The sequence below is a fragment of the Corvus moneduloides genome, chromosome 7 (assembly GCF_009650955.1).
Source record: "Corvus moneduloides isolate bCorMon1 chromosome 7, bCorMon1.pri, whole genome shotgun sequence".
NCBI lineage: Eukaryota > Metazoa > Chordata > Aves > Passeriformes > Corvidae > Corvus > Corvus moneduloides.
This window is the reverse complement of record NC_045482.1, coordinates 38,074,798-38,102,746: the sequence shown is the minus strand read 5'-3', so window position 1 is coordinate 38,102,746 and position 27,949 is coordinate 38,074,798. Positions and strand designations below refer to the sequence as shown.

General features: G+C 39.2%; 1 protein-coding gene across 1 annotated transcript in view; it reads left to right on the top strand.

Annotated features, from left to right (window-relative positions):
- Positions 1-27,949, top strand: part of NEB (nebulin) — a 105,004-nt gene that overhangs the window by 54,311 nt on the left and 22,744 nt on the right. The window contains 48 exon segments of the mRNA XM_032113885.1: positions 47-151; positions 237-548; positions 848-952; positions 1,203-1,301; positions 1,480-1,581; positions 1,763-1,870; positions 2,692-3,003; positions 3,128-3,232; positions 3,317-3,421; positions 4,089-4,193; positions 5,093-5,200; positions 5,291-5,404; positions 6,250-6,447; positions 7,025-7,129; positions 7,576-7,680; positions 7,760-7,774; positions 7,776-7,865; positions 8,361-8,468; positions 9,123-9,236; positions 9,669-9,866; positions 10,684-10,788; positions 11,018-11,122; positions 11,394-11,501; positions 11,776-11,883; positions 12,224-12,331; positions 12,847-12,951; positions 13,040-13,144; positions 13,325-13,423; positions 13,610-13,720; positions 13,877-13,981; positions 14,199-14,303; positions 14,579-14,683; positions 15,794-15,898; positions 16,170-16,274; positions 16,774-16,878; positions 17,094-17,198; positions 18,709-18,813; positions 19,403-19,507; positions 21,040-21,144; positions 21,246-21,353; positions 22,641-22,745; positions 23,363-23,467; positions 23,587-23,691; positions 24,313-24,417; positions 24,504-24,614; positions 24,818-24,928; positions 25,374-25,475; positions 25,590-25,688. Coding sequence (XP_031969776.1) covers positions 47-151; positions 237-548; positions 848-952; positions 1,203-1,301; positions 1,480-1,581; positions 1,763-1,870; positions 2,692-3,003; positions 3,128-3,232; positions 3,317-3,421; positions 4,089-4,193; positions 5,093-5,200; positions 5,291-5,404; positions 6,250-6,447; positions 7,025-7,129; positions 7,576-7,680; positions 7,760-7,774; positions 7,776-7,865; positions 8,361-8,468; positions 9,123-9,236; positions 9,669-9,866; positions 10,684-10,788; positions 11,018-11,122; positions 11,394-11,501; positions 11,776-11,883; positions 12,224-12,331; positions 12,847-12,951; positions 13,040-13,144; positions 13,325-13,423; positions 13,610-13,720; positions 13,877-13,981; positions 14,199-14,303; positions 14,579-14,683; positions 15,794-15,898; positions 16,170-16,274; positions 16,774-16,878; positions 17,094-17,198; positions 18,709-18,813; positions 19,403-19,507; positions 21,040-21,144; positions 21,246-21,353; positions 22,641-22,745; positions 23,363-23,467; positions 23,587-23,691; positions 24,313-24,417; positions 24,504-24,614; positions 24,818-24,928; positions 25,374-25,475; positions 25,590-25,688 — 5,568 coding nt within the window.

Here is a 27,949-nt window from a genome sequence, read left to right as displayed (position 1 = left end):
CGCCAGAGCATTCAGCATGTGTGTGATGTTTTCTCTGTCTTTTCAGAAACATTATAAAGGTGCTTGGGATGAGGTGAAGGTGAGCTACGATTTGAGAGCAGATGCAATTCCAATCAAGGCAGCCAAGGCTTCTAGAGAGATTGCCAGTGATGTAAGTGCCAAAAGAGGCGTGTCACATGCTCCAAGAGCTCTTGCATGTTAACTGTTACTAATGGTGACCTCTGCTCTTCACCCAGTACAAATACAAGCTGGATCACGAGAAGCAGAAAGGACACTATGTGGGAGTGCCGAACGCAAGGGGAGATTCCAGAATCCAGTTTGCCCTGGACATAGGCAAAGTTCAGAGCGAACGAGAGTACAAGAAGTACTTTGCCAAGCTGAAGACCCAGTGCCACTTGCCAGTGGACATGATGTCCATTGTGTCAGCCAAGCATGGGCAGAGCCTGGTGAGCGACACCGATTACCGGCATTACCTGCACCAGTGGATCTGCCTCCCCGACCAGAACAATATCATTCACGCCAGGCAAGCCTACGACCTCCAGAGTGATGTAAGTTCACCTGAGAACACCCCTTAACTTAATCCTGTATTACCTCTTCTTATTCTGCTTCAGCTCTGAGGAGTGGAATTGTCTGAATTCAGGGAACCCACCATGCTCTTTGTCAGAGTTGCAAAGTATAGGTCAAGTATAAATTGCCACGATTGAAGGGTGATAAATTCAGATGTAGTGCTCATGTTGGAATTACTGATCCCTTTTAACCACTGGAAGTAAATGCCTGCCTTTATTAATCTTGCTGGATTGCACTGGGAACTGTAGCTAACAGCATGGACCCTATTTTGTTTTCCCAGGCTGTTTATAAAGCTGATCTGGAATGGCTGCGGGGAATTGGATGGTTGCCAAATGATTCTGTTGGAGTCAAGCATGCCAAACATGCTGGAGATCTCCTGAGTGAGGTAAGCAAATGTTTTTCAGTATATCAATTTTCTTCAGGGATATTTTTCACTCAAAGTATTTTAAGTGGTTAAACACATCATGTTTTTTTTTTTTCAAATGGAAAATACAGCTGTAGTGTTTTCACAACCTTCACTGTGCATGGAGAAGTTTTTCTTCATGTGAACTTCCTTGTCATGTGTATCTATTCAGACTTGCGGTATTAAGTGTCAGATATTCCGGGGTAATTTGTTCTTCTTTTGCCTTGTACAGAGAAAGTACCGCACAAAAGTTGAAACTCTCCCATTTACTCCTGTGGCTGACAGAGTTGATTATGTCACAGCAAAGAACAGCACTGAAATTCTCAGTGATGTAAGTTTGCTCTCAGTTTTGGGCTACATTTGACTTCTGTGAATTTGTATTTAATGTGCTTTTAAGATCTAATGGCCTTGCAAATTCAGGGGTTGGTTCATTATTTCATGTGTAAATTACGGTGTTTTCCTAGTTCTGTGGTGGTGCTTCAAGGCAGTCATTTTTTTCTGTGTCCTAGGTTAAATACCACAAAGAATGGAATGAGGCCAAGTCAAATTACACTCTCACAGATACACCACAGCTGGATATGGCCCGAGAGGCAGCCAGAATTCTAAATCAGGTACGTGGTCACTCCTTGACAGCTTCTACTCGCATTTTTTAGGTATTTAGAAAACATGCCTTATTAAGAACAACCTGAAAGAAGGATTTGTTATCCTCATACTTCTATATAAACTACATATATTCAGTAATCATTATCATTGTAGTAGTGTTGAATTCCTCATCACTTTTGTTTTCCACAGAATTTATACAAGGAAAGTTGGGAGAAAGAAAAAGCCACTGGTTACCTCTTGCCTCCTGACACGGTGCAGATCTCTCATGCCAAACACTCGAGTGATGTCCAAAGTGAGGTAATGATTTTTCTCAGTAGGAAGATGACTGCTTGGAAGCCTGAAATGTTAAAGGCTTTCAAAATTCACTGCCAGGCTTTAAAAGCTTTCCATTTGGGGTAACACGCAGACTTTTCATGACCCATGAATTCCACTGTCCTCCAAACAATTCGGCCATCTTTGTGATTATGGCGTTTGGAGATATCAGTGCTGAAAGGTCAGCTTGACCCTTCCACATTCACTCTCTCCAGAAACAAGTCTTCCAAAATCAACTGAGCTGGACTTCTGTACTTTGTGTTACATAATTGAAGTGATACTATGATTGTAACATACATGGCTCTGGTTTCACCTTTTGGCCTATCCAAACCTGTAGGCCAGTACACACCATACATTTTAAACATTTGTATAATGGATATTGAAAATATTACATGACTCTTATTTGCAATAAACATTTTGTCAAAACAGCGTGATGTAAATACCTTAAATAAGCATCCACTCTCAGACAATCTGAAGTAATTTGTTGCCAAAATGAGACTAAATGCACTTGTTAGAAAACATTTTCTAACAATTATTTCCTCTTCTGTTGATGATACTATTTACTGAAAATTGGGAGTATTAGATTAGAAAATGCTATATTTTGAACTGGAAGGCCTATACAAAGTAGTATTATTGTTTGTGACACGATTTTTATCTGGTCATGTACCCATAACCTAAGGCTCTGTTTGACAACTCCCTGTCTCATCTGCTCTTTGTGTTGACAAACCTGAAGCTGTTCTCAGGTTAGAACCAGAGTGGATACAGCCAGTGCTGATTTTATCCGTATTTCTCCCCTCTTCCATCAGCTGAAATACAAAGCTGAGTATGTCAAGCAGAGAGGTCACTATGTGGGAGTTGCCAAGATGAGGGATGACCCCAAGCTGGTGTGGTACGAGCACGCGGGTGAGATCCAGAACGACAGGCTGTACAAATCAGACTACAACAAAACCAAGTCCAAAATCCACATGCCTTCGGATGCCATGTCAGTTGTGGCAGCAAAGGAGTGCCAGAACTTGGTCAGCGACGTTGAGTATCGCCACTACCTGCACGAGTGGACCTGCCACCCTGACCAGAATGACTGCATCCAGGCACGGAAGGCCTACGACCTGCAAAGTGATGTGAGTGATGGTACAGCCCTACGAGGTCATTTCCACATGGTCTGGCCTAAGGATATTGCCCACAGTACACAATCCATCCTGAGTTCAGTAATTTCTGTCCTTTTGCATTTTCTTTCTGACTTAGAACATTTACAAAGCTGATTTGGAGTGGCTTCGTGGCTGTGGTTGGATCCCTCTCGATTCAGTGGAGCATAAGAAAGTTAAGAATGCACAAGAACTGATAAACAAGGTAAGAGCATATATTCCAGCATTTCCACAATTAGCACTTCTTTCTCATACACAGTGTCTAAGACATTTTTTCACCTCTTTGCAGAGAGCATACACAAAAGAAGCCCTTGAGAACTTTTCCAACTACACCAGCGTGGTTGACACTCCTGACATCGTTTTGGCAAAGATGAACTCTGTCAATCAGAGTGATGTATGTACTTTTTTTTTTAAATATAAACTTATTTACAAGAATGAGTAGGTGATTTAATTGCTTTTGCTAGCCAATACTATATTTAGCCATACGTATGTGTGAGCACATGCTGCTTCATTAATAATGGGCTTTCCTGGGGTAAATAAGTAAGAAGTGATATGAATGAACAACACAATCTTGCTATATTTCTATAGCAATAATAATTCTATATTATTCAATATTTCTGTATTTCTAATCTCCCTATATTATTGAATAGTATTCTATATTATTCAATAATGTCTATATTTCTAATATTTCTATAGGAAAATTTAACATTTTCCTGTAGAAGAATATAGCATGTCCCTGACTTAGAGTTTGCAAAGATTTTTCTGATCGTAGTTGAAAACTGAGTCCTGTTCTTGGTGAACAGTTTGTGGAGTTCCTGATGTTGCTAAACTGTATTTGCTGAGCAGTATCTTAAATTTTTTAAGAATACCATGTGGATTTTGAGGTGACACAGGGACATTTGCCTGGGTACTACAGTGGCTGGAATGTCCTACACAACATTATTGCATGATAACTTAAGAGAAAATTAATGTCTCCTTCTAATAGATGGAGTAGTAGTAATAATAATGATAATAATGTATTTCTCCTGTGGAATTAACACTGTGTTTGTTTTCTTTTGTAGCTAAAATACAAAGAAACATTTAACCAGGAGAAAGGTCAGTATATTGGGTCTGATGATACTCCTGCTCTGCACCACGCCAAAGACATGGCCTTGCTCCACAGTGAGGTGAGATCCCATAAATATCAACCTAAGCACTGATTCCCTTGCTTTAAAAGGGATGTGTGGTGGACTTGAGGAACTGTTGTACTCTCAGTAGAGGCACTGGGAAAGTTATTTAATCCCTTTTTATTTCAGCTTTTCCCAGTTTGGATTATTGGAACCAGGATAATTTCTTTCCTTATTGAAGTGATCTTAAGGCACAGCTGTGTGATGCTTTGAAGTCATAATAGTGTGACAAAACCAAATATAATTCCATCCAATAATACCTTCTGAGACTACTGATAAATTTTAAATTTACTTTTTTCATAAGAAAGGAAAACTGTAGATGATTTACATTATTAAGCAGTTACTTTTGAGTTGTCTCACTAATTTTAATGAGAAACCTCTATTTTTTGAAAATATAAGTGATTACTCGTTCATATGACTAGGCACTTCATAATTTTGTCTGAAGGTGAATATATTTAATATTTAACAAAATGTGTATTGGGAAAGTGCCACTGGCACTAATGTTTCTTTAATAAACACCAGTATTTCGTGAAGATTTTCACAATTTTGATCATCTTTAAAATTATCAATCTCAATTCTATACTGCACTTTTAAACAAGAGTTCATATCTATATTTTGGATATTTTTATTACTCTTCTGGTGTAAATATAGTAAAGAAAGAAGAAATCAGCTCAAATTTGTGCTCAGGTAGCTTTCTGAAGTGAACACTTGTTCTGTGTGCCTCACATTGAATGACTTTTCAAAATGAACATTCTCCATTTAATTTATTGGGACCCACTCTGTAAAAATATCCTGTATTCCATGTCATATCCCATGTGTGTATGAATGGCAGAGTCAGGCTTCTTGGGAAGTAAAATTGATTTTTTTCATCAAAACCTGTATGTGCTTTGTTTGTCTAGAAACATTATAAGAAGGCTTGGGAACTGAGCAAGCCCATTGGATACACTCTGGATGAGAAATACATTCCACTTGTGGGAGCCAAACATGCAAACCACATCAACAGCGAGGTCAGGAGGGATTTCCCATTCTTTTCCTTTTTTTCCCCCCAATATGTTGTTAGAATGAATGTTTAAAATTTCCACGTGAATATTTTTCAGCTTAAATATAAGGAAATATATGAGAAGCTGAAAGGCCATTACCTGGCTGGGAAGGATATTGGTGATTTCCCTGGTGTCATTCACTCCCTGGAATTCCAGAAAATGAGGAGCGCGGTAAGGAACGAACGAGTCTGACTGGAATATTTTCCATTTGCTTTATTGCACCATTTATTCCAGTGATGAAATTCACTATTTCATTACTTAAGCATAAATAATGCAAAGCTTAGTAGAACTATGGAATCACAGGATCATTAAGGTTGGAAAAGATTTGCAAGACTAAGTCCAACCTCAACATCAATCCACAATAATATCAGTAAAAATTATTTCAACGTGTTTATGTTTCCTGAATGCTTATTTTATATGTGGGTTGAATAATTGAACTTTAAATGATTTAGGAGATTGAGAAGGTATTTTTTTAGCTATTAGAAATATTAGAATGAGGAAAAAACCCTTATTCTATTTCAGTGTAAGGATCTGAGCAGTAAAAAATGCCATGTGTGTTTCATTTCCTTTACAAATAAAAGTGTAGATTTTGAGTAGAAATAGGAATTTAAGAACTGGAAAAGTAAATGCACATTTGGTGTGTTGCTGTTCTCAGCACTGCACATACAGCATGTCATGCCGGGCATAAAATCAGTGTAATCCCAAATATTCTGTCTTTAATTAGATAAAAACCATGTTTGGAGCATGACTTTTTTAATCCTGAAGACTTGTTAGTTTTCTCATCCGCTGTTAAAACTGCAAGTGGAGGTAATTCTTGTCCTTCTAGAACCTCATCAGAATAAAGGGTTATTAACATGCAAGTTAAAATTTCATCCTGTTGAATCCCATGGGAGTTTAGCTACTAAATCCAGGAAATTTATCTCAGATTGTGCTGTCACCTTTTAGTCCAAAATCCAAAATGATGCAGAAAATCACTCTTATTTTCTCTTACCTTTTCCCCAATCTTTGCTTTTCAGCTGGCCTACAGAAAGAATTATGAAGACACCAAGAAAAATGTCCATATTCCAGCCGACATGATGAACCACGTCCTAGCCAAGAAGTGCCAGTACATCCTCAGTGACCTGGAATACCGCACTTACTTCCATCAGTGGAATTGTTCACCTGAAGAAAATGATGTTATCCACGCCAGAAAAGCCCAGGAGATTCTGAGTGATGTATGTTTATCTTTTATTTAGAATCACAGAATAGGCTGAGTTGGAAGGGACCCATCAGGGTCATCCAGTCCAACTCCTGGCCCTGCTCAGGACGCCCTAAAAGTCCCACCAGGAGCCTGAGGGTGTTGTCCAAACCCTTCTAGAACTTACATGAACTTACTGAACCCATTTGTTTGACATTATAGAAGCCTTTCCCATCATTTATTCCAAGTTATTTAAATATGAAATTAATAACCATGGCTTTAGATTCTTAGTACCAATCACTGCAGTGATCCTTATCTATTGTAATTGGGAATGCTGGAATTAGCACAGGGGCCAGTACAGCATCAAGAATCCTTCTGGATCCAGTGGGTCTGGAAAAGAATTCCCCTTGTTTGTTGGGATTGTATCAGCCCACAGCTGAGAGAATGGTGCTCATATTCTGCAGTCAGTGGTGTCTCAGCTTGGGCCAACCAACCTTCCCAATAAAATCGGAGGGTGTGTTAATTGCCTGGCTTATTAGTATGCAGAATTCCTTGGTTTGATTGGCAGAAGGCAAATTTCTTCCTAACTTAATGTTCTGTTCACTTCCATGTAGACTGTGTATAAAGATGACTTAAATTGGCTGAAGGGACTTGGATGTTATGTCTGGGATACTCCACAAATCCTACAGGCTAAGAAATCCTATGACCTCCAGAGCCAGGTAAGTATGTTTTCCTTAAATAAATAAATATTTATATATATATATTTTTTCCATTTATGTTTCCTTTTAGGTTGACATGTCCTAGTCCAGAGCAGAAGGAAGTGACTCCTGTTACATCAGAAATATTTTGTTCAAACTGTGATAGTACAATCTTTGAATTGCTTCTGTAGAGACATCACTTGTGTTATTGGAGGAGGAGAAAACTTAGGAGAATGGAAAGACAACTGTGGTTTTTAGTTTCATTTTTCCTTGGTTCATCCTGGCTGTATATTGAGTATTTCTATTTTATGACCTGTCACTTTTAGAGTTGGTCTTAAGTGAGCTGTAATCCTCAATTGCAGTTGTAAAGATGTGATTTTAAAGGAAGCTTTTTTTAAAGGAAGGCAGGGGATTTCCAGGTAATTTTCAGCACTATAATGAGTGTTTTGTTGGTTTTGTTTCCTTAGATAAAATACACCTCTGCAGGGAAGGAGAACTTCCAGAACTTCAGTGTGGTTACAGACACCCCTGTCTATGTGACTGCTCTGCAAAGTGCTGCCAATGCCAGTGAGGTGAATCCCCACCTTTTCTACTCAGGATTGTCCTTCTGAGCATTGAAACAATTCACTAAACCCAGCTTTCATCTTCTAGGTGAAATACAAGGAGGAATTCCAAAAAAACTAAGGACAAGTACACAACTGTGACTGACACAGTGGATTCAGAAAGAATTCATAGTTTGAAACATCTCTATAGTGATGTAAGTGTTTCTACAGGATTTTTTTTCTCTTCAGACCTTTAATGTGGGTTTTTTGTTTTATTTTGTTTGCTCACTCTGTTTGAAGATAAACATCCAAACAAGGAGCTTATCAAAGCCAGTGCTGGCCCTCTGCACTACCTGATCTCGGGGGAGATGTTGTATTTCAGGCAAGGGCCATATTTTCCAAGTGTAATGCCAGTCTTGGCAAAACACCTGGATTAATAAATGGATTCCCTGAACAAAATTACACCTGAACAAAACTAAAACCCTCATATGAGAACAGACATGAATAGTCAGAAAGCATTTTTATCACCCTTTACATGCACTGTCAAGATTAAACTTCATATTAGGTATTAATGTCTTGTTTACAATATTTTACTGTGTGGTGTCTAAATAAGCATGTCTAAATAAAAGGGCTTTTAATTTCTATTGGTTGTTGGTTATTATTTATGAGAATTATTTTTCCACTCACACAAACTTTCTATTTCCCCACAGAATCTCTACAAGAAAGCCTGGGAAAAAGTGAAGGCCACCAGCTATGCAATGCCCTCAGATGCTGTAGCCTTAGCACGTGCCAAAGAACTGAAGCACAATGCAAGCATTGTAAGTGAATTAAATATTTTTTTAAATCAGATCATGAATTCTAACAATTAAATCCTTCATGTCGTGCATCTACTATGGATATAAATATTTTTTAAACTTTAATTTAGCTTCCCTTTTTTGCTGAGACGTAATATATATCTGTAGATAATAATTTTTCTCTGATAATTGTTTGGGTAACAGTCCTTTGTGGCTTCTTGTCATGGAGAAAAAAGTCATTTTTTTATAGTAATCCAAACTGAAAATGTTAGGGTTTTTCTAGTCTAAATGTCATGAGCCTCCAGGTCAGAAAAACACCAAAAATCTTCAAATAATGCTTATTAAGTATAGAAAACATCTTAGGCTTTACTGAACTTAGAATTAAGAGAGACCACTCCACAGATCTCTCTAAATGAAAGAGCTGGAGCAATAAATAAGTACCTTACACTACATCTATTGATTTTTAAAATGCTCTAGTCAGCTGTTATTCTTACAACCTGATTCTTATGATGTGCTTTCTTTACCACTTCAGACAAAACAGAAAACCAAAATCCTGCTTTAAAGCCTTTCTCTACTTGTTGGACTCAACTTCTTGCTTAATGATGATGAGTTTTGTTCCAAAAACACAACTGACCCATCAGAGCCAGTTAATCGTTGCATTTCTTTGCTTCTGCTCAGGTCAAGTACCGTGAGGAATATGACAAGTTCAAAGCCCTGTACACCCTCCCCAGAGGTGTTGAGGATGATCCCAATACAGCAAGGTGCCTCAGAGTTGGGAAGCTCAACATTGACGTAAGTGTTGCTTCTGGATATGAGTTTTCCTGATAAAGCCATGCTTATCTCAGAAGCCACCCCTCAAAGAATCCATGTGCTGTGATCCAGACATCACATTCCCACGTGCATTTGGCAGTGTTCAGTATTTGCCAAATTATAGGATACAACCATAAATTTCAGTTTTAATTCAATTATTGCATTGCCTGCATGGCCAAACCTTTAGTGTAATTGTGGGTAAAATCATTATCTGCCTCCTTTTAACCCATCAGCACAATGAAAATTGAACAAATAATATTTCAGCTGCATTGCTGAGATTCTGCAAATTATTTTTAGAGCAGGCCAGATACAAGTTTTAGACATGGCCAAAGCGATCGCTCTCCCACTGACATCCCATGAAAACAGCAATGATTTCCTCCAAATTTACCGACAGTTTGTGCTTTAACTCCACAGCGTCTGTACAAAGAAACCTATGAGAAGACCAAAGCCAAGGTCCACATTATCCCAGACATGGTGGACATCATTTCAGCCAAGGATGCCCAGAAGAAGATCAGCGAGGTCGATTATCGCATGCGGCTCCACGAGTGGATCTGCCTGCCAGACCTGCAGGTCAACGCCCACGTGCGAAAAGTCACCGACCAAGTCAGTGATGTAAGTCCACAAATCACCTCTTCCTGGCTCACTGCTGAGATCATTCCTTCATTTATGCTCTGTTAGAGGAGATAATTTAGCAAAAATTTCGCAGGAGTGCTCTGAAGTCGTCACTTCACTTCGTTGTGTTGTGGTTTTGTAACACTTGGCAATGAATGTGTAGTTGAGATGGGGCTTAGTTGAATAGAATCAGAAAATCCCGGAATGGTTTGGGTTGGAAAGAACCTTAAAGCTCATCTATTCCACCCCTTGCCATGGGCAGGGACACCTCCCACTGTCCCAGAGTGCTCCAAGAGCCGTCCAACCTGGCCTTGGCCACTCCTGGGTGTGGCGAGTCCACAACCTCTCTGTGCAACAATTTCAATAATTTCAATGCTATCAGTGTAGGCATTTGGGTCATAACATTACCCTTCTACCCATGCAGCCATCCCTGTCTCTAAATTGTCCTTTATTTGGTTGCATGAGGTGTGGAAACTTTGGAAGTCTGAGAAAATCCTGGTTGGGCAAAGCTTCTACACACTTGCCTAGGTAGGTCAGCCCAGCAGTAGGATCTGGCAGTAAATCAGTGCCCAGTAGGATGTGCAGGTAGTTTTTAAAAAATTCATTGGATTTTTAATTTATTGCCCAAATTGAAGCAAATTGAACAAAAATTATTTAAATTCCAAAAGGGATAGTTTTGATTTTCTCAAACAAAAAAAAAAAATCAGAGTGGTAGAAACTCCCCTTGCCATCATTTGACAGGGTGTTTCAGAGTGATTTAGAAATGAGGGGTTAGATCCTAATGGGTTTCTTACAGGTTCCTTCTCTGATTCCTTAGGTGGTCTACAAGGATGATCTGAACTGGCTGAAAGGCATTGGCTGCTTTGTCTGGGACACTCCTGAAATCCTCCATGCCAAGCACGCCTATGACCTTCGCAATGATGTGAGTGCATAACTCTGGGTTTGCTTCTTAGTCTTCTTTTTCACTTCGCTGTAGCTTTGTTCTACTCCAGGTGTAGTCTGGAAAATGTTATTTATCCTTCTTGGTTGAAGGATTCATTAAATAACCAGCCATAGTTTCAATATACTTTCTGTTTCAGTGCTGCTTTGTTAAAAGAATAATTATTTGATAAAATAAATAGTAAATAGAGCTCTTTTATTTCTCTCTGCAGATTAAGTACAAATCTAAGGCAGAAAAAATGAAGAAGGACTTCACTGTGGTCACAGACACTCCTGTCTACGTCCAGAATGTACTCAGTGCCTTGAATTTAAGTGAAGTAAGTGCTTGTCTCACCTGCCAGCCGCTATTCCAAGTGCTGTTACCTCACCACCTTTAGAAATGTGACTTTTAATATTTTTTAATAACTTAATTTTAATAATTTATTCATTGCTGGTTATCTACACCTCATTGTAGACACAATCACTAAAACCATTAGTTGCCTGAAGCCAAAAAACCTTCATCCAGTTTCTTTAGGAGCAATTCCCGTTGTGTGCAAACAAAACATTCTGTGAGAGAACCTGGCAATTATGACTTTTTCTCTTTCCCAGGCTGTCTATCGTGGTGATTACAAGCAGAATGTCAAAGGCAAGATGATCTCTACTGATAAAACAGTGGATTTGGAGCGGGCATATAATGCAAACAAAATACAGAGTGAGGTAAGTACAAAACTGAGTTCCACAGAGTTTCTGATACTGAAACACCAAATTCTTTGCATGTCAGTATCTGGTTTTAGCTTTTCAGGTGAAGCTGCATGTCACTGCTCTAAAATGAAAGTGGGAAAATATCCTCATTTAAGCTACAAGGATGCATTTTAATGCAGACACGAGGGAAATCTTTTGCCAGTTGTGACTGAGGGATTTCTGAGATGAAGGGATTTTCCTCTCAGATATGGCTCACAGTTGCACAAAGTTTTCCTCTCTCCTCTTGCAGAATTTGTATCGCTGGGCTGGTGTGAATGCTCTGCCCACTGGATACAGCCTTCCCACGGACACTCCACACTTCCAGCATGCCAAACACGTCCAACACATCGGCAGTGATGTAAGTCAGGGACTAAAGCCTTCTACGCCATGGGAATGATCAGCAGCCCCAGATAAGGGACTCTCAGCTTGGACCTTTGCTATCAAAATATAAATTTCCTCAGCAATATGCAAATACCTTATTTAGAAGCAAGAGAAATGGAATATATTATTAACCTTGGGCCATATGATAGAGGGAGAAATAATTATGATGTGTTTATTTAACTCTGATACAGCTACATCTCACTTGTTTATCTCTAAAAATGTTTCTTTATAGAGCATAAATTGCTGTCAGAAGTGCAGTGTAAGTAGAATGATGGTCAAATTTAGTTTCTGTGCTGTTTTTGTTGTACTTTTTATAGCTGAAATATAAAGAAGCCTATGAACACATGAAGGCCAAGGGCTACACTCTGGGACCTAAAGATGTTGGCTTTGAAAACGTGAGGAAGGTCAATCAAGTCATTAATGAGGTACAGTAAATATATGTATTTGCTTTCAGTTGTATTTGCAGTGCCCAAAATATGCATAATGAGAGTACATTGACTGGGAAGTTGTAGGATCCCTCTTCCTTTAGGCTTTTGTTTAGAGAAGTATCCATCAAGAATGGTGAGGGATCATTGATCCAGGCTGAAACTGTTACCATAATATAAAATTGCAGCCTAAGTTTATTAGCTGTGATTGAAGTTGAATAGAAATAATTGTATCTGTGTAAAATTGGGTTGCAATAGTTTTGGGTTTTATATATATATTTTCACTTTTTTGATAATTGGCTTTAACAACATGAAAATTAAATATATGTATTTACACGTTTTTAGGATTAGAGTCTGAGATTCTCCTACTGAAAACAATTATGGAAAATCTCCACCTGGGTAGAAAATAGTAATTTGTCTAAGAAGTGCTTATGGTGTGCTGAGCTTCTTTGCCATTCAAGGTTTTCCAATGTTTTAAACTATGTTAAAGTGCAGAATGTTGTCTCTTGTGACAGAGGCTGTACAGGGCAACGTACCACAAGAACAAGGACAAGATCCACACCACCCCTGACACGCCCGAAATCCGCCAAGTCAGAGCCACCCAGGAGGCTGTCAGTGATGTAGGTGCCCTCCTAACAGAACAACAGAAGAAACTGGGATTATTCCCTGAGCAAACATGTGAAATGCTGTTTTGTTCTCTCTTTTCAGCTGATCTACAAGTCAGATTTCTTCAAGATGCAGGGACACTTGATCTCCCTGCCCTACACCCCTCACGTGCTGCACTGTCGCTACGTCGGGGACATCACCAGTGACGTAAGCAGCTGCTGCTCACACACCTGGTGTGAGGCCCAAAACTTCTCTACTGGGAGTGGGATTGGGTTTCTCTCCCTTCCATTCTATTCTGGAACAAAAGAAATGCTCTGTAACTGTGTTTAAGGACTGATGATTGAAATTCTCCCAAAAGTTGACTGTTGATTGTGGTGTCTCTCGTAGAATAAATACAAAGAGGACCTGAGGTGGTTGAAGGGCCTGGGTTGCTTCCTGTACGACACTCCTGACATGGTCCGTGCTCGCGAGCTCCGGAAGCTCTGGGTAAGACTTCTCCTCTGGGAAACGAGTATGACAACAATGGATTTGTTTCTGTGCATGCAGGAAGTGAAACACATGAAAATGAGCAAAGAATGAGAGGATTTTGTGCCATGCAGCCAATTAGTTGTTTTGAAGCACTGCTGGGTAGCACTATAACATTTCCTTTATTAATACTGCTTTCCTTTCCAGTCCAATTATATCTACACAAGTACTGCCAAGAAAATGTGGCCTAAAGTCAACGTGGTGTTGGATACCCCTGGATACAGAACAGTGCAGGAACTGAAAACCCATCTGAGTGAGGTAAATTCTGTTATTTCTGCCCAATTTTGCAGCTGTAATGAACCCTTCCCTGTGGTTTTTTTCTGAAATAAATGAGAAGTTATAATTGCAAAGCTGTGATTGTGCAGCTTCTAAATAACAGCAGAAGAAATAATTCCTGGACCTGTCTTTTCCCAGCTGGTTTACAGAGCTGCAGGCAACGAGCTGAAGACAAAATACACTTCTGTCCTTGATACACCTGACTTCATAAGAGCCAAGAAAGGACAGAAAATACAGAGCCAGGTGAAAAATTTGTGCTGATATAAAACCAGACAGGGGATACTTCTTAATATGTTGTTAAAGTACAGCAAAAGCTTTTCAGACCTTTTAAAAATGACTTGAAATTCTTAAAAGAAGCAGTGGCTATGTGTATATTGTGAATTTGCAGCTGCTTTTCAGAGACATAAAGTAGAATTTAGTTGAAGTGTGTATTTTTTTGATTATTTTTTTCTTGCTGCAGTACTTGTATGTGGAACTTGCCACAAAAGAGAGACCCCACCATCATGCTGATGGTCAGACTCCAGCCTTTACACATGCCAGGAATGTCAAGGACATGATCAGTGAGGTAAAGTCTTGGTTTTTAAATTTGGTACTATTATGCTGAACTCCTTACAAGTTTTTTTTATAATTTTTAGTGGTAATTTCAAGGCTCAAATCTGTTTAGCTTTCACTTACTTTTTTTCTCTCTTATACTCAAATTCCACGTTTCCTTTGTAAGTTCTGATAAAATAAAACCTTCTGAAAATATGTTTCAGTATTTTGTAAGATAAGCTTTTCTGCAGATTGGCAAATGCTTCTAAAATTGCAATTATCACTCCTCACTTTTGCTGTGTCTCTTAGAAAAAGTACAAAACCCAGTATGAGAAGATGAAGGACAAATACACCCCTGTCCCTGACACCCCAGTGCTGATCAGAGCCAAGAGAGCCTACCTGAATGCCAGTGATGTGAGTACTCCAGGAACACTCCTGCTGCTGCTTTTCCATGGATTCTTTATGGAAATAACAGAAAAAAGATCACTGGGGAAAAAACATGCAAAGCAGAGAATATCTCAGTGTGGGTCATAAAAATGTGCATGTCCATTTCCACTTGAAATTAGGGTTGTTAAGTTTTGATTTGATTCCACTTTAAGGCCTTTCCCCCCAGTTATTAGAATTCATTTTCATTTCCCATTGCACTTAAGTGTGGTCTTACAACAAAGTAAAAATAGACTTAAAATAATTTGTTTACGCATCAAGTCTCCAAATAGAGCAGACTGGAGTGAAGTGATTGATGCTGGGGCCAGGATAGAATAACTTTTATCAGCTTTTTCATCTCAGTTTTGTGTTAGAAGTAAACTGCCCTGCCACTGAGAATGTGTTCATTTTTTAATTCAGAAGTAGATTAGAGAGAAAAATTACCTGAGCTGCTGCACAGGAGGTTGGTAAGGTGAAATGGATTTTTTCAAGCGTGGAATAGTTATTTGTGATTTAAGGCAATTAAAAAATGCTCATTTGTGAGAGCTTTTCCATATATTTCAGAACTAGCAGGATATGAAAGAACATGTGCAGGGCTGGTGTTTTGTTCTAGGGTTATTTAGTCTTACTGCTCTAAGAGTGATTTTTGAATACTGCCAAGGAACATCCCAGCTCTTCTGTACATGGGAATTTCTCCTCTGAGAAAGTCTTTCTCCACAGACTGGGATGATCTTCCTGCTTTCTTCTGGATGAGGACAGGGAAGAAGGGATAAGTAGTTTTTTATGCCAGAAGAAGGGATAAGTAATTTTTTATACTGAAAGTGGCACTTGTGCCATTCTAGAGAGCAGTCTTGTGATGCAGGGATGTTTTTTCTTTAATCTGAAAATGAATTGGGTGAAATTTTCTCTATTTTTCACCATAAATCTCAGTGAAATTACAGCTGATTATAGGCAATTGCAGCCTCTTAAAATTCCTCAGGGCTTACTTTGGGATGTCAGGCAGCAACACATCCCTGGATATCATTCCTGAGAAGTGAGGAATTTAACTGAAACAATTCCTGGCACGTTAATCCCTTCTTTTGTGTGTTATTTTCTTCCCAGCTGCGCTACAAAGAAACCTTTGAGAACACCAAGGGCAAGTACCACACAGTGAAGGATGCTCTGGACATTGTCTATCACAGGAAGGTCACCGATGACATCAGCAGTGTATGTACAACATCATCATTCCTAATTAGTGTTTGCCACTTAATAACCTAAAATAGGCCATTTATCCTTCTGTTCCATTTAAATATGACAAATAATTAGAGAAATATCAGCATTATTAGTGTTGATTTCTTTCCTTCTCTGGAATATTGATTGCTGTTGATGTTACAAATTAATCTCTTTTCCACTCCTTTAGTTCTGATGTTTCAGAAAGAGAGGGGAATTGGAGTGTTCTCTTCAATTGTTTTACTTAATTCTTCCATTTTCTCTATAGATCAAATATAAGGAAAATTACATGAGCCAGCTGGGAATCTGGAGATCCATCCCAGACCGCCCAGAGCACGCCCATCACCGCCTGGTCACGGATGCCATCAGTGATGTGAGTTCAAACAGCTCCTGCATGGCACAGGCTCAAAGTTACCAGTGGTTTCCAAAATGAAACCCAAGCCTTCTTTCTCAACAAAGGGAAAGGAGGTGACATTTTTCAGTGATTTACACTCTGCACTGGCAGATCTGGGAACTGACAGAGAGAATCTGATGGCTAAAATTGCAGCACATCCCCTTGTCAAATTAGCAAATCATCTTAATTAATTTCAGTTGTATTTGCTTAGGTTTGTTTAACCCTGTAATGACCTTTAATTGTACATTTCTGGTCATACACAATGACCCCTTAACTGTACAAGATTATTTGTAATGTCACAGGAACTCCAATAGCTAATGTTAGATTAGGTGTGTGAATAAACTGAGTCCATCAAAAAAATATGAGAAACTAATTTATTTTATGATGGATGCAACTCTGTTTGCCACACCTTGTGTTGAGGTTCATTTCAACACCGATTATCTGCTTAAAACTGAGTCTTTTTACTTCTTTTCTAAAGATCAAATACAAGGAAGACCTGGCATGGCTCAAAGGCACTGGCTGTTACGTGTGGGATACTCCAAGTTTTGTCCTGGCAGAGAAGAATAAAGTGCTCTATAGTGGGGTGAGTGAAACCCTCTGAATTGTTGCTGAATGGCTTTTGACATTTGCTGTACAATTACAACAATTTGTTGCTGTTAGAAAAGTTGAACTCACAAATGCAATAATTCCCCCTTGATTTTGCCACAGGTTACCTCTAAAATCACATTTTCATTGCCTTAATCCTTCTTCGGATTAACATGGGCTGGGTTTTGTGTGTTTGATTTTCTTTTGCTCTAGTGTAAGTACAAGGAGAATTTTGAGAAGACCAAGTCCCAGTTCAAGTACGTGGCTGACTCTCCAATCAATGAGCATTTTAAATATGCAACTCAGCTGATGGATGGGGTAAGTAAAGATTTCTCTCGTCTCAGGCTTAAGTAGTTAGTCTGTGAGTAAATACAGAGTTGAAGGTTGTCCTTCTTTATATTCAGGCTTGAAGATGCCCTAAGATCAGCCTGAAGTCATGAAAGACAAGGTTGTTGTTTTTCTGAGTATTAGCACACAAAAGGTTTGCAGAGCCTAGAAAGTGAAATCCCCACCCCTGCTCATTAATTTTTCATGGCAAAGGAGCTTTTCCTTTGCTGACTTAAATAATGCTGATGGTGTGGTAACACTGTGTTGGTTTCCATCTGAAAAAGGCATAGAGAGAATTCCAATTGCTTTCCTAAAACATTGACAAAACCTTTATTGGTATTAGGAAGACAGTTTTGTCTTTTTGAAGTTACCACAGCTTGTTTAATTTCAGTGATTTTTCAGGAATTTTTCCACTCTACTACTCAACTTTTTCTTGTTTTTCTCCTGTAGTGCTAAAGAAACAATTTACACAACCTAATAGTGAAGGGGGTTAATGAACGCCTCTGGGTTTAAAAATCAAATCACCACTGTAGGATTGCTGTTCTACACCCCCAGGACAAATTCCATGGTAAACACCATGTTCAGGGTGACTCCTGTCAGCTTAGAGTTGGAAAAGCACATCAAAATCTGATGCTTTTCATCAAAGAAGCAGATATTTAGATTTATATCTTGATATTTCTTTCTATTTCACCAGCCATTATGTTGTATCATTTTCTGTCAGTAAGTTTATTACTGTATTACCTGTTCTAGGTAGGGAAAACTGTTTCACAACAAATACCAGAGTTTTCATGAAAATTGTTCAGTCTTTTTATTGTTCATAGAGCAAATAAGGAAAAATTTAATATCACAAACATAAATGGGTAAAAGTTTACCAGTGGGGGCTCCATACATTAAACTGAACTTGCCTAAGTATCTTTTGTTATTTAAGTGATGTTTTTAGTAACATCTCATTGTGTTCTCTTTGGACTCAACTCAGGAATCTACAATACAGAGTTGCTTCTGCAGTTACTTTTCATGAAGAAAGTCAGCCATAAAATTGCTTATTGAAGGGATGGAATATAGACATCCTTAAATTGTAGGCCTTCCAGAGGCAATTTAGAAATGCATTTACCATTTGAAAATCCCCCTTCCCTTCCCTTCCCTTCCCTTCCCTTCCCTTCCCTTCCCTTCCCTTCCCTTCCCTTCCCTTCCCTTCCCTTCCCTTCCCTTCCCTTCCCTTCCCTTCCCTTCCCTTCCCTTCCCTTCCCTTCCCTTCCCTTCCCTTCCCTTCCCTTCCCTTCCCTTCCCTTCCCTTCCCTTCCCTTCCCTTCCCTTCCCTTCCCTTCCCTTCCCTTCCCTTCCCTTCCCTTCCCTTCCCTTCCCTTCCCTTCCCTTCCCATTTTTAATGTATTTTTTCTCTTTTGGACATGAATTTCAACCCCAGCCTGTAAAGAGGTGATAACAGTGATCTCTCTGTATCTTAACTCTCTCTTGTTACACTGTATTATGCTGTTCTGAGCAGAAATTATATAAAGCTGCCTATGAGAAGCTCAAAGATAGGTACAGCGTTATTGTGGATGATCCCAGGAATCTGCTGGCCAAGTGGGGCAGCACTCTGAGCAGTCAGGTACTGTGGGAGCACCTGGAGCAGCCCAGAAGCTCTCTCTAAAATCTCTGTGTGCCACGTTCACACCCAGCAGTATCACAGCCCTGTGATACTGTGATGGTTCTTCACTCGCTCACACAGTCTCCATCCTGCCACCCAAAAAGGAGTCACTTTTTGTGTGAGCTGCTCTGTGCATCTGTCCTGTATGTACTCCCATGATTGTGCATCAATGGACATCAGGAATCCAGTCCCTCTTGAAGCCACTGGAGAGGTTTTAAAAAATGCAGAATCAAGCATTTATTTTTTAAAACCTCTCTTTTCAAATCATTTCTAGATGAAGCAACAGGGACATATTTGCCTTGATCTCTAATTTACCTTCATCTCCCCCAAAAAATTATTAATTTCCCTAATGTGAGTGTAGGCAAATTTTTTAGTATTGACTCTTGACAGTGCTAATTATTCAGACGTAAATTGTATGCACATGTGGATGAATACATACAGCAGCTTGCCTAAATCTCTCCACTCTCCAAGTGCCTGGGATCTAGAGCTGTGTCGTTGTTCATGTTGTTCACGAGTCTCTCTTGTCCTTGGTTGCCATTTGCATGGACAGAAAAGCTATAAATCCTTTGCCAAGATGCTCCTGCAGCACGGATGCAATGAAATTCTGAGGCCAGATATGCTGACAGCACTCTACAACACATACCTGTGGAGCCAGGTAATCTGCAGAGCTGCTGCTCTAGGACACCTTAGATACCCACTTTAGCTGCTTGGACTTGTCATATTTACTGCTCCCTAGATTTCCATGGAGTTCAGACCCTAAAGCTTCCTCACTGTGCTTAATGCTGGCTGTGATAAAATAAAACAGAATATCTGAAACAATATTTGCTGTCATGTGGATGTCACTCAGCTCAAGCTGAGCTTGTCCCCATTTTCTCCTTGCATTATAAAAAAATTGGTATGTATTGCACATATTTGTATAGAACAGCAATTTTCCATACATTTCAGATACTGGATGTTAGCTCTTCCTGGTATTTCCCTAACCCAATCCTCATTCTGACACCACTTCTTGGCCTGGCCACCTTTCCATAACCTCAGTTCCTTAATTCAGAAAGAACATGATGGATTTGACAAGGAGATTCCAACATTTATCTCCCACTCTGCCCAGAATGGTATCAGACACCGAACAGTTATTTCTGCTCTGAAATCACAGCTGCTGGCAGTAACCTCACCCTTTGCAGCGGGAAAAATGATTCCTCATCAGGAACTGGCATATAAATGATAGACTGGAAATGCAACAGTAGGAAACAATTCTGTGCGAGGGAATTGTAATTCTTTGTTATTGCCTGTGCCAGTAGTGACACTCTTCAGTAATAAATTACTGAAGGTCTTTCAGACATTTCTCTTTCGTTTTTCTGTGGATTTCTATTCTTTCATTAAAAACTCCTTGCAGGTAACTTTGAGTATGTTTGCATTCAAAAAAAGAAATGTCTGACCTGCATGTCCCCCCGAGTTCTTCGTGTTATCATCGATTATTTGTTTATCATGTTTCATATTTTGTCTGTCACAGTCCCGTTTCAAATGTGTGGTTTTATTTTCTGATAAAGGGTAGAGCATGAAAATTTGTTTTTAAAAAATGTGTTTTAACCTTTTCCAGCTGCCTTCAGGCTGTCTACAATGAATTCCCATTCTTGGTGAACAGCCTGTTCTCACTGAACTCTGTGAAAAGAGGTTTAGAAACCCAAGCAGGGCAAGGTGATCTTTAAGAAAATCATTACCAAGCACAAATCCTGCTGCCAAAGCCTTTAAAATATCCTGGCATTGTGATATATTTGGTATTGTTTTTATCTTCTGCTGTGCAAGATGATGAACATTTCATTCTGATCACAGAATCATTAAGGTTGGAAAAGACCTTCAAGGTCACCAAGTCCAAGTTTCAACTGAATATGATGAATATTTAAGAATGAGATACTGTCCATTATGAAGTTTAAAAGTCACTGCTCTGCCAAGATTGATTTTTTGGCTCAGTCATGGAGATTTTGGCTTGAAATAACCATAAAATTAATCAGACAAATAAACAGGCAGCCTCTTAGGCAAGGAAGGAGTTTGCAATTCAGCTCACGGTGCATGTTCAGCTTTCTTTGGCTTTGTGGGAGGGTTTTGCAATTTTATCCGTGGGTATAATCCCACCTCTGGAAGAGATTTTGTCCTGCTCTGTGTGATTAACTTGGAGCCTTCCCCCATCTCCAGATTCAGTACAAGAAGGACTATGAGAAGAAGAAAGACAAATACACCACAGTTCTGGATACTCCAGAATATTTACGGACCTCAAAGGTCAACAAACAGATCAGTGACGTAAGTGTGGATCCTTTGGCGTGGGATAATCACCCCCAGGGAATTTCCAGCTGACACCAAGGATTCCAAGAAATAATCCAACCCCAAATTTGTCCCTTCAGATTATTTACAAGTTGGAATACAACAAAGCCAAGCCCAAGGGCTACACCACCATCCAGGACACGCCGATGCTGCTGCACGTGCGCAAGGTCAAGGACAGGATCAGTGATGTGAGTAAATCCTCTGTGGCTGTGGCATCAAAACCACACAAAATTCACTTTTTGACTTGATAGCCGATGTTTTTAACTCCTATGTAAAACTATCAGTGAAAATCATCACCTACTTAGACCATATTGGCCTGTAAAATGATATCTGCATTCAGTGCTTTTTCAAAACCCCCAGTTTTTCAGTAAGTTTTTCATATAATTTTCTCCTGGAGCTCTTAGAACTTTTTTTTACTGGGGCAAACCACCCCTCACTGGAAATAAAAGCCATGAGCTGGAACTGATATCTAAATGATTAATTTGGAGAAGTTTTTTCTGGGTTTTCTTTTTTTTTTTTTTTTTTTTTTTTGAGGATTGAATAAAATATTTCATGCATTGCTGTGTTTATTAATTTCTTGTATAGATATTGTGAATAGGTAAGGTAAATATTCTGATCTAAAAGAAATATGTTTTGATTGTGGGGCAATAGAAGAGTAAAAATGAGAGAGAAAGGAAGAGGGACTGGATAGAATAATATAGGATTTAGGAGTCCTGGTCCTAATTCCTTCTCCCACCCTTTCTCTCTGTCCATTGTATTGTTGTTCCTTAGGTATCCACAAATAAAATGAGGGTACTAGCACTTCTGAAACTCAGTGTGGTACTGGCAGAATAAGTAGCCTGAATGTCATTCAGATGCTCCATAAATTTCTACCTAATTAGTAAATCCAGTAATTAAAAATAACCATTTTATCCAGATGCTAAAGTGGATCATTGAGAGAAAGAGATGTGAATTGAAGGACATTTTCTAAGTTCCAAACTGAATGCTGAGATTCTCTGAAGGCGTTTTCAGTTAGTGTAACTATCAGAAAATAAATTTCTTCCAAAGATTTCTTTTAGCTGCAAAAATCTAGAAACAGGCAGAATTACTGCCCATGAATAGATCCTGTTACACCTCAGTCTGTGCCTCGTGGTGAGTTAGAACTGCCACATTTTCTGCTTAAAGAGAAGTGCTGCTGGAGAGGACCCTCCTTCAGGCAGGTGCTTGATATCAAGTTGCATCAATGGAATTTATTTTTCATGGAATCCCAGAATCATTGAGGTTGGGAAAGCCCTCCAAGACCATCAAATCCAACCTGTGCCCAATCCCCACCTCGTCACCAGCCCAGAGCCCTGAATGCTTCTCCAGTCATTTTCTCCTGTTAAGATTTTATCCAGACAGGAGCAATTTTAATTAAGTTTTTCACATTTTGATGCTTTTTTTGTTGATGCTGATATGATCTTTGTAAACGTTTTTACATCTTTGCCTTTCTTTAGCTGAAATACAAGGAAATGTATGAGAAGAGTAAATCTCACTGCAACGTCGTGGCAGATTCAGTTCACATTAAAACTCCCAGACACGCCTACAAACTGAACAGCAACGTGAGTTCTGTCTTGCTCATGTTTTAATTTTATTCTGGAGGGTGTTGGGAACTGGCAGTGGAAGCCACAAGGAATTATTTCCAGTTCCACTGAATTTTTTGGGCATTGTTTCTAATCCTATCCGCTGCTAGGATAAAGTGTATTTTAATTCATTTCATACTAAAGTGCTCACTCTGGCAAGTTGTCCTTGAGGTCCTTGTATGTCACACAGCCTGTTCTTCCTGTTGTCCTCTGCTTTCCTGGCAGAGACACAGCTGTCCCAGGAATTCCCTGGGATGATGCTCACGGAGACAAAGCAAGAGCTTTATGGGAAGCTGTCCTGTGTTTTTTGTTATTGGTGACCCATTTCAGTAGGAAGGATTTGAAAGTTCTCCCCTTCTCCAAAGTCAGGACATCATTTCAGTCCTTCATATTCCTTTCTCCACCTTCATTTTCCTTTCTGCACCCAGCAGTGGAAAAGCTGCAGTGTGCCTGACCCAGAGGAAAGCCCTAATCTGGTGTAGATGCATTTTCTTGCCTCTTCTCACAGACCAAAAGAGAATTGGCCTCTGTATGTTGTGTGCAAGGTACCCAACTTCCGATGAAAACTCTGTCTGTTTGGTTTTCCCTGTAAACAGCTGGATTATAAGAAGAAATACGAGGCAGCCAAGGCCCACTGGCACCTGATCGCTGACAGGCCTGACTTTGTCCAAGCAGCCAAGTCCTCTCTGCAGCAGAGTGATGTAAGAAAATCAGAATACCCTGAATATTCCCTTTTCTCATCTCCCCTGTTCAGAATTTTTGAAAAATTGGAGAAGATCTGAGACTCTCTTACTTTATCTCTTATTTTTTCTTCCTGCAGTACGAATACAAACTGGACCGGGAGTTCCTCAAGGGGTGCAAACTTTCTGTCACAGATGATAAAAACACAGTGTTGGCCCTAAATAATGCCATCCTGGCCAGTGATGTAAGTACTCAACTCACCTTTCCCCTCCAAGTTCTCTGCTACCACTTTACTCACTACTTAACTGTTGCATTGGAAATACAATTGGATGAACCATGAAGCTTTGAACAGATGTTCTCAGTCTCACTTCATTTGAATTGATTTATTTAATTAACAAATTGACTGAATAAATTTCAATTAGTTTGGTCTTGTAAATGCCACAGGCCTAGTTCATGGATTAAATTAATATTCAAAGTTAACATTGCCTGAACACCCCTAGACCTTACACCCAGGTGCATCTCTGCATTCCTGGTATTGAAATGGAAATGTCTGGAGAAAACCACCAAAACCACTGCAGGTATAAATTGGGAATAGCACAAAATATATTTGATAACTACCCAAAAGATTGTTAATAATAACACAAAATATCTTTAATAATTACTAACAATATGTTAATATTGAATATATTAAAAATATTCTGAGTGAGAGCCATAGGAATATATGGACTAGGCTGTAAAATGTCAAAATATGGGATTTTCTACAAAATTTTGCACTAAAAACCAAACACAACTGTAGTAATTATTTTTTGACCTGTCAGAAGACAAAATGCTCATTATTTAAACTGAGATCTTTCCTTCCTGCTAGATAAAATACAAAGAGAAGCACAACAAAGCCCGAGGGACCTACCACGTTGTTCCAGACACCCCTCAGATCCTGCTGGCTAAGAATGTCAGCTCTCTGGTGTCTGAGGTAAAACATCAGCAATTATTTATTCATTTCATTTCCTTCCATCCTTGAACTGCTGGGTTTTACCTGGTTTTCCCCTGTGCTTGCAGAACAAGTACAAAGCACAGAGCAAGAAGCAGCTGCCCCATGGCTCTTTCACAACACTGCCCGAGACGCGGGACACCGTCCACGTGAAGGAGGTGACCAAGAACGTCAGCGAGGTGAGTTCAGACCCAGCTCATCATCTCCAAAGATAAGCTAAGCTTTGGCAACCTGAGCTCCAAAAACTGCAGCCACTTTTGGGAATGAGGTGTTTCCTCTTTATGCAGCTACAGCAGTCTCAGGGAGCTTTTTCCAAGTTTCTGTAGCATTTTCCTCCATGTGACATTAAAAACTCACACGTGGCCCTTTCTGCTCTTGATAGACAAACTACAAAAAGAAGTTTGTGAAGGAAAAAGGCAAATCCAATTATTCTGTCATGCTGGAGCCTCCTGAGGTGAAACATGCCATGGAAGTAGCTAAAAACCAGAGTACAGTAAGTTCGCCTTCTTTTTCCAATAATTTCGTAGGTTATGTAAGCAAATTCAGCTGGAAAAACCCAACTTTATGGATTTCTGAATTTCCTCCCAGCCTCCATGTTCAGGTGTAATTTTGAAAGATGAAGGTACAAGTATTTACAAATATAAAAATGCACTAAAATAAAGGATTTGTGCTTCAATCCTATGGTAGGATTTCAAATAATGTGGTGCAAATCACATCTAATAATTTTTTTCATCCCTTCAGACACAGACAGAATTTCCCACATTTATTTCTTCACTTGTAGACAACTTGCAAAACCAGATTTCCAGATCCATTCCTTGTGAATTATTTCCAAAATAAACCCATGCACTTTCTCAGCAACGTTGCTGTGTCCTTTACTGTGTATTCCCCATGAATAAACCTCATTAATTTTCTTTCCTCTGTCTTTTTCCATGGGTTAGATTGAATACAAGAAGGATGCCAAGTCCAAGCTCCACTACACGCCCATAGCAGATCGACCAGATATTAAGAAAGCAACCCAGGCTGCCAAGTTAATCAGCAATGTGAGTGTTTTCAAGTCCTCTGGATAATCCTTTAGCATTAATTTCACTACAAAATCCAGTAGAATAATTAAAAGAGGATTTCATCACTGCCAAAGGATTTATTTCTTTTATTAGATTGAATATAAGAAGCGTGGAGCAGCAGGTGTGGGTGTGACCATGCTGGGGCGTCCGGACATTGAGCTGGCCAAGGAGGTGTCCAAACTGACCAGCCAGGTAAGGGCAAAATGAAAAGTTGGTGAAACTTCAAAGCAATGAGAGAAATGAGAAATAACTTATAATGTCGCTGTTATAACTGAAATTATTGCCAGAGTAGGGGAAAAGGGAAAGGAAGGGAAGGCGTTAAAATAAAAATTAAATACCAGTACAAGGTATTTCTTTGTTAAACTTTTCCAGTGTCATTAATGGAGGTATAAAATCATCTTAAAATGATGTTGTGACAAGATCTTTTAAATGCTGAAGTGTTTGTCCTGCTCTTTTTTAGCCCTTTTGGGTACTGGCTTTACCAGAACCAGCCTTTACCTGTCTCTTATTTTCCATCCTTTGAACGGACACTCGGTTTCTTTCAGCCACTTTCTTTGTACTTTGTCGTTAAAAGGATCTTGTGGCAGGACCTCAATCCCTCTTGGTTCTTTGTCTCCCCTTCCTGTTTGAATTCTGGATTTTTGACTTTCTGACCTTGCTTTCTTGCTGCTGGTTGTAGGCAGAGTACCTCAAACACCACATGAGAGGCCATGGAGCTGCTTCCTATGACACGCCCTGGATGAGAACCTTTAAGAAAGCAAATATGCTTAGTAGTCATGTAAGAGAATTTTAATTAAGTGACATGAATGCCATCGTTGTGCATCTGTCTCTTGCTTGCATATTTATCTTGCAATTCTGTAGCACCATGTGAAGCTTGAAATGTTGTTCTGTCCTTCATAATGGTTTTGGAGCTTCCAAGTTTTTTAATGGAAGTTTCTAGTGCACTCACCTAATGTGAAAACTCACCTTTTTCACCCAAAAACCCGTCAAATTTGAGCATTTATTGTCTAAAAATGCAAAAAAACCCCTGGAAATATATGTATAAATAAATGTGTATGACCAGCCTGAGCAATGGTGCTGGTAATTTTCAGTAAACAGTCACCAGAACATCATTTTAACTCTTCTAACTATTCTATTAAAACTTCATTTAAACTTTAATGAAACTATTTTATTGGCTGGAATTTCATAATGGAAGAGCAGACTATGACTGAATCAGTCCCACTGAGAAGTGCAGCCTGGGCTGGTTTGAGGGCTCCTTGGTTCTTAGACTTCTTCCCACATCAAAACCTTTGGAAAACAGAAAACCAGAGCCTGGATTGCCCATTTGGAAGTGGCAGCAGACAGGTCTGTGCCATTTCAGTTTTACACATGTATTTCCAAGTGAAAGAAAGGAGGATTTTGGTTTTTCCATGTCTGGCTGTGTCTGCTGCTGTTTGAATGTTTGAATGTCCACCACGGTGTCTGCAGGAAAACCAAGGATCTCCTCAGGGGAACCAAGGATTCTTAAACTGATCTACAGGAAAAAGAAGAAATTCTGTTTATTCCCATTCACTGATGAGATCCTGGTTTTCCATTCTTTTGCCACTCTGAGTCTTTAAAACATTCTTTGCTGAGATGATTTTGGTTCTGAGAGGAAATGAACTGCTGGAGGGGCACTGAGGGAGCAAAGAATGGTCAGCATCATCTTTAACTGTTGGTTTTTTCTCTTGGACATCTCTTCTCATAAACTTTGTAAAGCATCACGTCCACTTTGTTTATCCAGTTGAGTTTTTTAGTTGGATTTTGTCTGTCTGGCTTGCTTGCTTTTAATTTTTCATGGATTTCATTCTTTTCAACATTTCCGTGCCTCCAGCCTGGGTCTGCTGGATTCTGATGGCTCACACTGCTATGTTTTACCTGGCTGAAGCTGATGTGGTTTGGAAGTGTTACTAAACCTCTTGCAGAATCAAATTAATTATTTATCATTAGTAATTAATTGTGTCACTGTTCTGTTTGTGATCATTACTGTCCTCCTTTATCCCTAATCCAGTCAGAACACACTGTGTGCATAACAATGTACTGAAATCTTCAGTGCTCTGAAGTCTTGAGGTTTTTAAAGCTCTTATTTCTCCAAGAAGTATGTAAAAAATTCTTTTAAACACTCTTTCATATGCTCTTATATTATATTTTATATAATATATTATATATTAATGTTATATATAATATTCTAATTATATAAGATATAATTTTCTTGTATTTTACTCTTATTATACCTGTCAGTGTTTTTATCTCTTTGTGAAACATCTTAAATCAATGGACTGTTCCCATCAAGTGAAGAATTCTTCACCTCCAAGGGTCACAATTTTGGCCACACGATTCTCCTGGCTCTTTTATTTTTACAGTGAGGAGATGTAACTGGAAGAAAAATCACAAGTGGTATCTTGTAAATATCAAACAGATGTCGATTCTCTTTC